The 10,648-nt window shown below is 50.0% G+C and overlaps 1 protein-coding gene across 1 annotated transcript; it reads left to right on the top strand.

Annotated features, from left to right (window-relative positions):
- The first annotated feature begins 4,839 nt into the window (after positions 1-4,839).
- Positions 4,840-5,859, top strand: LOC133360924 (olfactory receptor 5H19-like). Its single transcript, XM_061579810.1, has one exon. The coding sequence runs from the start codon at positions 4,840-4,842 to the stop codon at positions 5,857-5,859; it is 1,020 nt and encodes a 339-aa protein (XP_061435794.1).
- Positions 5,860-10,648: the final 4,789 nt, after the last annotated feature.

Raw genomic sequence — 10,648 nt, forward strand, 5'->3', positions numbered from 1 at the left:
ACGGACAGAAAATATGGCATCTGTGCAGGACCGCCCTTTCCTGAAACCGCATTGGGGCTCCGCAAGCCTCGCATCAGCGTGCCTAGCAAGGCGATGTTGAATAATCCTTACCAGGACCTTTCCCGGCACACTGAGGAGTGAGATTCCACTGTAGTTGTTACAGTCTGTGCGGTCCCACTTCTAAAAGAGGGGGACCACCAGGGCATCCTTCCAATCCTGCGGAACCTATCCAGTGGTTCAAACTGTTGTTATGATGTCATGTAGGGCAGTCTGCGTACAAACGCCACCATCCCTCAGCATTTCGCTTGGGAGATCATCTTTGCCCGGTGCCTTTCCTGGTCTCAGACTCCGGATCGCCCTCAGTACTTCCTCAACAGCTGGCACCTCAGCCAGCCACTCACAGGGGGTGACTTCCTTCTCCAATATTTGAGGCACCGCAGCCTCAGCAGGGTTATCCCCACTTTGTCCCATAATGTTTTCCAGGCTGAGGGGTTCCTCCTGCCCCAGGACCTCACAAAAATGCTCAGCAAATCTGCAAACCTGTTCCTGGGGATCAGAGATTGGATCAACGTTCTTTCCCCTAATGATTGTTATAGGTGTGGCGCTGCAGGTTACACACACATACAGATCCACACACGCACACACAGTCACTCACAGATCCACACTCACACAGATCCACCCACCCACACTCACACAGTCACTCACGGGAGAGCACGCGGGGTTCCGAATCTCACAAACGGCATCTCAATTCCACGTCCGCGCTCGGCGTACAACACCGACGTTGATTCTTTGTTTTAACCGCTCGTCTCTTCGTCACAGGCATAGACGTGTGCGCACATCAGAGGTCGCAAACGGGTTTTGATTCCTTACCCGTACCCGTACCCGGCCGCACCAAGGTCGCAAATGGGTACCCGTACACGTGCCCGGCCGGGTACGGATACCCGTTCCCTACCCGTACCCTACCCGAAATGAGTGAGAAACGGCTACTCACCAGTGACTCACGGCCTACCCGTACCCGGCCGCACCAGGGTCGCAAACGGCTACCCGTACCCGTACCCGGCCGGGTACGGGTAGGCGGGTATCGGGTAGGGTACGGGTATTGGGTACCCGGTTGCGACCTCTGGCGCACATCCTCGTCGCGGTGGCTTAATGATAGACGTTGCATTTTGAAATGACTGCAACATCGCGTACTGACACTTTTCGTAATGTGGTTGGGGTAATTGCGTTTTGCGCCTCTCGTGTACTTTGAAACGCCCGTCGTGGGTTCGTGTAGCTGTCCATAATAGAGGGTTTTTTTTGGGAGGTTAGATCGCCATGTAAATGTATAAATGCTGTGTCGTTTAAACGCGCCACCACCCGACACAGCCAACGAGTAAAGATTTTCACGTAAACAGAACGTGCCAATTCGTCACTAGCACAGCACGAGTGTATAGTGTAGTGGAAAATAGTGTAGTGTAGTGTATAGTAGTGTATAGTGTGGTGTATAGTAGTGTAGTGTATAGTAGTGTAGTGTATAGTGTCGTGTATAGTAGTGTAGTGTATAATCTGGTTTAAAATAGTGTAGTGTATAGTGTAGTGTATAGTAGAGTAGTGTATAGTGTAGGATACTAGTACAGCACACCGGTGTGTTGGAGAGGCAAGCCACAACATTTACAATCTGAGTTACAACGTTTCCGCAATAATCACAACCAGCTTCATCAGGCGACAGCCAGATTTGTAGAGAAGTCCACCTGTTTCGTTCCTAACATAGATGCGTAGGTGTGATGACCACGCTTCTGCTCAAGTTAATGCAGACTTGATTCTTTGCAAAAGGTATATCTTTTTGGTGTTCTGACCATCCGAAGACCTCCTGTTGTATTGCCAGAAAGGTAAAAGCTATTCTTATTTTTCATACTTTGATACTGGCGAAAAGGTCCCAGAGGTATCCGACACAGGTGTGAATAATAACGCGACGACGTTTGTTTGGGAAATGACGCTAAAACGGGGAAACGTACAGAATCACAAATCTGTATCGACACTGCAGGAGAAATCCGATGAGCAATGAAGATCTTTATTCACAGATCCAGTAGGGGCATTACGGTGGTAAGAATGTTACAATAACAAACATTTTAAAAACACGATAGGAGTGCAAAGTACGAGAGACGTAAACACAATAACCCAAACACAAACAAATACAACACTAAACCATCCCCTATCCTACCGGGCAAAGCCCCACTGAGGTATCAACTGATTGTTCAAAAGCGACCCGGCAAGAAACATTGAGAGCTTAACACAGTGGCCACCATCATTTGGACATTTAGAGCAGTGAAATAATCAAATTAGTCTAAACGCATGGTTATAATTGCAGAGAAGACCAATCCACCCGACCACGGGGAGAACATGCAAACTCCAAATGCACAGCAGGCATCAGAATCGGGATCGAGCCCCTTGCCTACTGCATATGAGGCGAGGTAGATGACATCTCAAAACGGAGAGAGACACGCAGACTCCAAATATAAATCAGGCATCGTCAGGTTCAGGATAGACACCCACAACCTCCCGCATACCGGGCGATGTAGTTAACATTTCCTTGCCACCGTGGCGCCTTTAAATAAGTAAAAATTGCTTTACCGGGGGTATCACTTTTTTTTCATTTACTTGTGGAGATGCAGTGACATGTTTAATAACACTGGTCAACACGCTTTTTCTGGCATAAGGTATCCTAACTGTGTTAGGCAAATTTTTGGGTGCTGATTCCAAATCTGGCATCAGTTTTTGTCTATCACAGCAGCTTGTTGAGATATCATTTTCAATAAAAACTGCAGAAGAAAAATATTAAATAAATGTGGATATCTACATAAAATGATGTTATAAACACACTATCCTAAAAATACAGCACCATATTTTAACACTAAAGCAGTCACTGACTCGCAACAACTTTCAATCATAAGTGACAGAGTTAATTTTGGGTACAATCAATGAAAATGGGGTATGCCGATAGCATAAAATGAGATATGGTAGAGCAAAACTGAGGTCAGATTTGGAATCAGCACCCTGAAATTAGTCTAAAACAGCTGCAAAAGTCCAGGCCAGATAAAAAAACTTTTTTGTTGTTGTTAACCAGTGTATTAGGCGTCTTTATTTCGTCAAGCACGAGGCACACAGGCCTTCAAAGATTCCCTTCACTCCAAGCGTCCCGAGCACCTCGCCTTGCCCTCGTCTTGCGTATCCCTCAAGCCTCCCTTTCTCGAAGGTTCCCTTGACCCTCCACTTTCCCCTCCAGCCAATCACCTTCCCACTTTGTCTAACGGATCCCGACCACTTAGCACTGTTAGTCATCCCTCCGTTTCCCGTCCTTTCCATTTTCTATTTCTACCTCCAATCCCCTTCAATTTTTTCCGTATGCCTCCAACCCCAGTCCTCATTTGCAGGCCCCGTTCAGTAACAAATAAGAGCGGGCTCTGTTTCTACTTCCTGATGGCCCGTGTCACGTGGTGTCCACCACGTCAGGTAAGTATCGTTGATAGTGATACAATCTGGACACGTTTTCTCATGTTTTCAGTCACATTTTAGCTTTATTTGTTACCCACTCTTCTCCGAACTCCTGGAACACATTCCTACGCATCCCATGTTACACGCATTGCGTTTATTTTACATTATTATTGCCGCCATAAATGTCCAAATGATGGTCTACTTTGTTGAGCGGTGGAAAGGAGATGTTAACTACCTCGCCCGGTATGCAGGAGGTCGTTGGTGTTGATCCTGACACTGATGATGCCTGCTGTATACTTGGAGTCTGCGTGTCTCTCTCTCTCTCTCTCCGTTTTGAGATGTGATCTACCTTGTCTGGTATGCAGTAGTTCGGGGGTTCGATCACGATCCTGATGCCTGCTGTATATTTGGCGTTTGCATGTCCTACCTGTGGTCACGCGGATTTATTTTCTCCGCAATTATAACCGTGCGTTTAAACTATTTTGATAATTTTACTGCTGTAAATGTCCAAATGATGGGCCACTTTGTTGAGCGGCTTTCAATTGCTTTTAAAAAATAGGTTAATACCTCAATGAGCTTTGCCCGGTAGGATGAGGGATGCTTTGGTGTTGCTTATGCATGTCTGGGTTATTTGTTTACCTTCATTGTATTTTGAACTCCTATCATATTTTTGTATTGTGTTTGTTGTAACATTCTTACCCCGTGCCCATACTGAACATTTGTGAAAAATAGCTTGATAGCTCACCAGATTCCTCCAAATATTCTGATTCTGACCTCTGGCGACGATGTTTTCTGACAACGAATTGACGTCACGGAAAACCGCATGTGCTTGAAAATTAATAATAGCTTTTATCCTTTCTGGCAATGACACAGGTGTTAAGATGTTCAAACACCAAATAGATACCCTTTGTAAGGAATTAAGTCTGCATTAATCACACATACTTGTGGTGAACATGTAAATAAATATGCTCTGATAATTATATATGGGCATTGTCTTTGACTCAGATTGGCTTAACACCAGAGACAGCCTTCTTTATGGCCTAGTTTCACCAGTGTCAGATCAGAGAGCGCCAAAGGTGAACAGTATGAAGACAATGCACGTATCAGAGCATTTAAAGCTCAGGATTCATACTTTCATACTGGCAAAAAGATCCCATGAAATATATCTGCTTCTTTGACAGCGGTATCCAGCGGAACGTGCGTCACCGTTCAATGAACGAACTGAGCATTCGCTCATACTTAATCCCCCCCCCACCCCCCCACAGTTCCACCCTCGAGTTTTTGGGAGGAGCAAAGGGGAGAGGAGTCACGTGGGAGGGCACGGCGGCAGCAGGGGCCGCCCTTTTCCCGCTCACAGCAAATTACAAAATGGAGGACGGCCTCGGGTTCAACGTCTCCGCACCCCTCCCTGTCGCCGCTGCGACGGACCTCATCCGCATCGAAACGGTGTTCCGCGAGCCGCCCACCGTCAGGCGCTTCGTGTTCGCCTTCCTCCTCCTCGTCTACGTCCTCACGCTGGCGGCCAACTCGCTGCTGTGCCTCGCAATCGCCCGCGACCGTCGACTGCACAAGCCCATGCACCTGCTCGTTGCTGCGCTGGCCCTCACCGACCTGGTGGAGAACACCAACGCACTGCCGCGCACGATGTACGACCTCGTCGGCGATGCTCCCTATATCTCGGTGCCCTGGTGTATTGCCAAAATGTTCACCTACCATATGTCCTTCCGTGTGCATGGCTACATCCTGGCAGCCATGGCTGTTGACCGCTACCTGGCGGTGTGCCGACCGCTCGCCTACCGCGGCGCGGCATCCAACGCTATCGCCCTCAAGGCCCTGGCCTTCGTTGTTGCGCTCGCCACTGCACAGAGCCTCGGCAACATTGCCATCGTGGTCAATCTCGACCTGTGCAAGCCGCACTTGTTGATCACATCCACGTGCGACTTCCTGGCCTTCAGAGTACTGTCCTGCAACCATATCGCCCTCGGGCAGGCGTACACCTCCGCCATGTCGGTTGTGAGCATAGCGCTGCCTCTGTGCGCCATCGCGGTTTTCTACGCGCTCGTCCTGCACGAGTGCCGCAAGCCGGCCCTCCGCCGCGGCCGTAACAAGGCCCTGCGCACGTGTGGCACCCACCTCCTGGTGGCGGCCATTTACTTCAGCGCCATCCTCGCGACGGTCGCCAGCGGCGGAACCCCCTCATCCGCGGCTTGGCCTGAGCTGAGCGTATCGCTCCAGAACCTGCAGTTCGTCCTTCCGCCAGTGCTCAACCCCATTATCTACGGCCTGCGGACGGCCGAGGTGAAGGAGAGCCTTGTCAGGTTCTTGCGAAGCCGGGTTAGTCCTGGGAAGCCTCTCCCCCCTCTGCAGGAAGACACGAGAATCGGGTAGCTCTCTCAACTCCCTGCAGGATGCACCGTACCACTTACAAACAGATGCAAAAATAACACTCGACCTCCTCGATGGTGCCGGACAATAACGCTGTGGTTGATGTGAGCAATGCCATATGAGGAATGGCCAATTCCAATTGGCTTTTCCCCTCATGGCGCTTGTAGCCACCACAGCGGCCAATGGGGTCTCTAGACGGGTGCGAGGGGCTGGTAACCCCTCTCTACTTGGGCAGTGTATTGTGTGCCATCAAACACTCCACCCCCTCAGCTCTTCGGCAGTAAGAAACATTCAGGCTGGCCTGCCTACAATCCTTCCTGGGTTTATCCAGGCTGGGTTGTGGGAGGAGCTTATAAATCCTTGAAAGATATTGACAAAGTCACATCGGTAAGCTCCTCTGGCAGGCAAGGCTGCGTTGGCTGGGTCATGTAGCCCGCATGCCCAGCCACCGCATGCCTAAATAGCTTTTGTTCAGCTGGATAGAGGGAGCTAAACGGGCGCGGCTACGTCGCCGTGGTCGCACGCCTCCACTTCTGCCGGGGGCACATCGTGCCCTCGTCCACGTGCGACTTCTCGGCCTTGCGCTGGCTCATGTGCGGCGAGGTGAACAACGAGGCGCCCGTCGACTACGCCAAAATCCTCCTGGGCACCGCGCTGCCGCTGGGCGCCGTCGCGGCCTCCTACGTGCTCATCCTGCGCGAGTGTCGGGGGCCGCGACTCCTCGGCAGGCGCCGGAGGACGCTGACCACGTGTGTCACAAACCTGCTCCTCGTGCTCTACTTGCGAGTGATTTGAGAGTCGGTGAATTCCAGAGAAACGATGAATATAATAATGGTGTTTAGAACAGTGGTTCTTATCCTGGGGTCGTGTAGTGTATAGTATTGTCTCGTGTAGTATATGGCAAAGTGTGTATTGTAGTGTAGTATATAGTAGTGTATAGTGTAGTAGAGAGTAGTGGGTAGTGAATAGTCGTGTAAAGTGTTGTATATGGCATAGTGTGTATGGTAGTGTAGTGTAACGAAGTGTATAGTGTAGTTTATAGTAGAGTGGTTCTTAACCTGGGATGGAGGTCGATGCGAGACATTGCCAGATTTGTTTAGAATGTAAATCGACAACACAAATTAATCATTATTCACTTCATTTTAATTTTCATTCTTTTATTGTTTTTTTTTTCAATCTACGTGACTTTACCGAAAGAACCATAGAATATGAATTCCTGCCATCACAAAAGTTTTAAGTCTAAATGTATTTTGTTTCATCAATGTCCGTGTTTATTAACATAATAGTTTTTTGCGTTACTATTGCGAACCAAAGGGGAAGTGAAGGGTAAGAACCACTGGGTTAGAAAGTTTTTACCTTGATTCTTAGTAATTCCTTGCTTGTTTGGACCGAATGTAGCAAATGGTCGTTCCGCTACGTTGCCTTGTATCGTCATCACCACAGCACTCACCTCTCCTGTTGTCAGCCATTTTGAAGCATTAAATTAATTAAATAAAGATGTGCTTACGTGCGTTGAACTTCTTTTGCACCGTACGTAACCAACCGTGCTATATGTATACGTATGCGTAGTGGTTCTTAACCAGGATGGGCTCGTGACACATTGCACAACCACTACATTCTCACACACTGCATTGAGTGAGTGGCTGAGTGAGTGAGTGGCTGCGTGAGGGAGTGGCTGAGTGAGTTGCTGAGTGACTGTGTGGCTGCGTGAGTGAGTGGCTGAGTGAGTGAGTTTCTGATTGAGCGAGTGGTTGGTTTAGTGAGTGAGTGGCTGAGTGAATGAGTGGCTGGTTGGGTGAGTGCAGTGGCCTGGCTCCCCAAAATTCATACGAAATAAAAAAAACACAAACTAATGAAAATCCGACTTCATTGCAGCCACAAAGCGTCACTGGTTCACGTATCTCGCTCTCCCCTCTCCCCCTCTCTCCATTGTCTCGGTCGTTCTCTGGCTATTCCTGAGCACCGGCCATTTCGGAGAGAGCAGGAGACACGTGACACCCTCTTGCATCCCTGTACACCCACCGTTTCCCCCTGGCGCCCCCACCACCTTCCCAACTAATTGCTAATTTGCTCCTTGCACAACGACGCGTTCCCCTCGGAACAACCACAACAACAACCACCACCACCACCACACCCCACAACAACAACACCGACGACAACTCCCACGCAACCACCAACCCTGAGGTCTTCCCTTGAGATGTTGTGCTCGGACGGGAGGGATGGGGTGGAGGAGGGAGATGGGGGGTGGGGGCTTTGGTGGTGGGGGGAAGTGGGGAGTAGATTGGTGAGGGGGGGGGTAGATGGGGGGTGGGGTGGTTGGTGGTGGTGGGGGGAGTGGATTGTTGGAGGGGGGTAAATGGGGGTGGGGGGGTGGTTGTGGGAGGAGTGGATTGGTGGGAGGGGGGGTAGATGGGGGGTGGGGGTTGGGGGAGGTGGGGGGAGGTGGGGAAATGGGTTGGTGGGCGGGGGTAGATTAGTGTGGGTGAGGTGGGTGGAGGTGAGGTGGGTGGAGGTGGGGGAGTGGATTGGTGGGGGGAGGGAGAGGCGGGGACCCCACCACGCATAAAAGACGGTACGCTCCGAGTCGCCTTTTGAGAACAAGGATTTCAACAACAAGTGACGAGATCATCGGCCATCATCATTATCATTATTTGTCATAATCGGTAGGATTGTTGTTTTAATTGACGTGATAGAAACTCCGACGTTGCTTTGTTATTTTGCTGAGCTGAGATTCTTGCAATTGAGGGGCGACAAACGGGTGAGTTATAGAGAACATCATCATCGCCACGACCATCATCATCATCATGTCCGGCAGCATCGTGATCATTATCAGAATCACCATCATCACCAGCGTGATGATAACCATCAGTATGAACATCATCATCACCATCATGACCGGCAACATCATCATCAACATTATCATCACCATCATCACTATTACAGGCAGCATCTTGATCATCATCATTATAATCTTCACCTGCAGAATGATGATGATCATCATCAAAATCACCATCATCATCATTACCGGCAGCATCATGATCAGCATTATCATTATCACCAAAGGGAGCATCATCATCATCATGATCATCATCATCAGCAGCAGCGGCAGAATAATTATAGTTTTACCCATAAGGATTTTAGGATTCGGGGAATTGTGCTGGATGAGGTTTGAGTGTCGGGTGTTATGGATTCTGCGATGTGATATAGCCATGACGACCACCCATTCTAGAGGCAGCTGCACCACACCTGTTCTAAAGAGTGAGTGTGAGTGGAGTTTGTATGATCTCCCACTGTCCTACAGAGTAAGTGAGGTTTGTATGATCTCCCCGTCCGACAGAGTGAGAGTGAGTGGAGTTTGTGTGATCTCCAATTGTCCTACAGAGTAAGTAGAGTTTGTATGACCCCGCCTGTTCTACAGAGTGAGAGTGAGTATAATTTGTATGATCTCTCCATGTCCAATAGAGTGAAAGTGAGTGGAGTTTGTATGATCTCCCCTACATCTACAGAGCGAGCGTGAGTGGAGTTTGTATGATCTCCCCATGTTCTACAGAGCGAGAGTGAGTGAATGGAGTTCGTATGTTCTCCCACTGGTCTAAAGAGTGAGAGTGAGTGGACTTTGTATGATCTCCCCATCCTCTACAGAGTGAGAGTGAGTGGAGTTTGTATGATCTCCCCCTGTTCTACAGAGTGAGAGTGACAGCACGCAAGAGGGTGGGTGGCCAACACCACGCCCGGCCGCCTTTGTCTCCCGAGTGACGGTGTTTACACACCGCACCAGTTACTCATTTGAGGCTGAGGCGAACTAGGGAAGGCTTAGGAAAGATTCAGATAATCGTCACTGGTGTTGGCCGTGAGCGGGAATCGAACTGGGGTGGCCAGGTTTGCAGCACAGCGTAGCGCTAACCGCTACACTAACGCTCCCCGCACACACACACTTACACAAAGTGTCACACTCACAGATCCGCACACACACAGATCCGCACACACACCAACAGTCAGTCACAGATCCACACACACACAGATCCGCACACACACCAACAGTCACTCACAGATCCACACACATACAGATCCACACACACATATAACAACAACAACCGCCATTCGCCACTAAGTGGCGGTGACGTCACCACGACGCTTGTGCCAGGCAAAGTGCACCTTGAGGCCACGTGAAGTGTCGAACGCCCGCTGGCAGGAGGTCACGGGGCAGACCCAGGTGCCACGGGCCGATTGACTGAGATGACCGAGATGACTGGCTGATGCACCGCCTGTGCCCCCTACTGTGCCAACTTGCTGTGCTTTAGCCACCTGGCGCTGCGCTCGTTGTTGTGAGCGTCACTCCTCAGCCCTCTGTTGTTGTTGGAGGGCAACTGCCTCCAACTGCCCAGTAGCGTCCTTCACGATCCTACTCCATAGATGCCGATCTTGACACCGCTGGTACCAGTCATCGGCAAGTCAACTCAGCTCCACATCCTCCAGTACCACGTCATTCCATCTCTTCTCTAGCCCGTGTCGCGCCCGTTTAGCCCCCTCGATCCGGCCGAACAAAAGCTGTTTGGGCATGTGGTGATTGGGCATGCGGGCTACATGGCCCAGCCAATACAGCCTTGCCTGCCGGAGGTGCTCACCGATGGGACTTTGTCCAGATCTTTGGAGGATTTGTGAGCTCCTCACACAATCCAGTCTGACTAAACCCAGGATTGATCGTAGGCAGGCCAGCCTAAATGTTTATAACCAGCGAAGATGTTCCATTAGGGGCGTCCACGTTTCGCAAGCGTAGAGAAGGGAGGGAATG

The sequence above is a fragment of the Lethenteron reissneri genome, chromosome 70 (assembly GCF_015708825.2).
Source record: "Lethenteron reissneri isolate LAM-NWPU_2019-01 chromosome 70, ASM1570882v1, whole genome shotgun sequence".
Classification (NCBI taxonomy): domain Eukaryota; kingdom Metazoa; phylum Chordata; class Hyperoartia; order Petromyzontiformes; family Petromyzontidae; genus Lethenteron; species Lethenteron reissneri.

What these genes read in the sequence shown, in the direction of transcription:
- LOC133360924 (XM_061579810.1), top strand. Translation starts at nt 4,840, where the DNA reads ATGGAGGACGGCCTCGGGTTCAACGTCTCCGCACCCCTCCCTGTCGCC.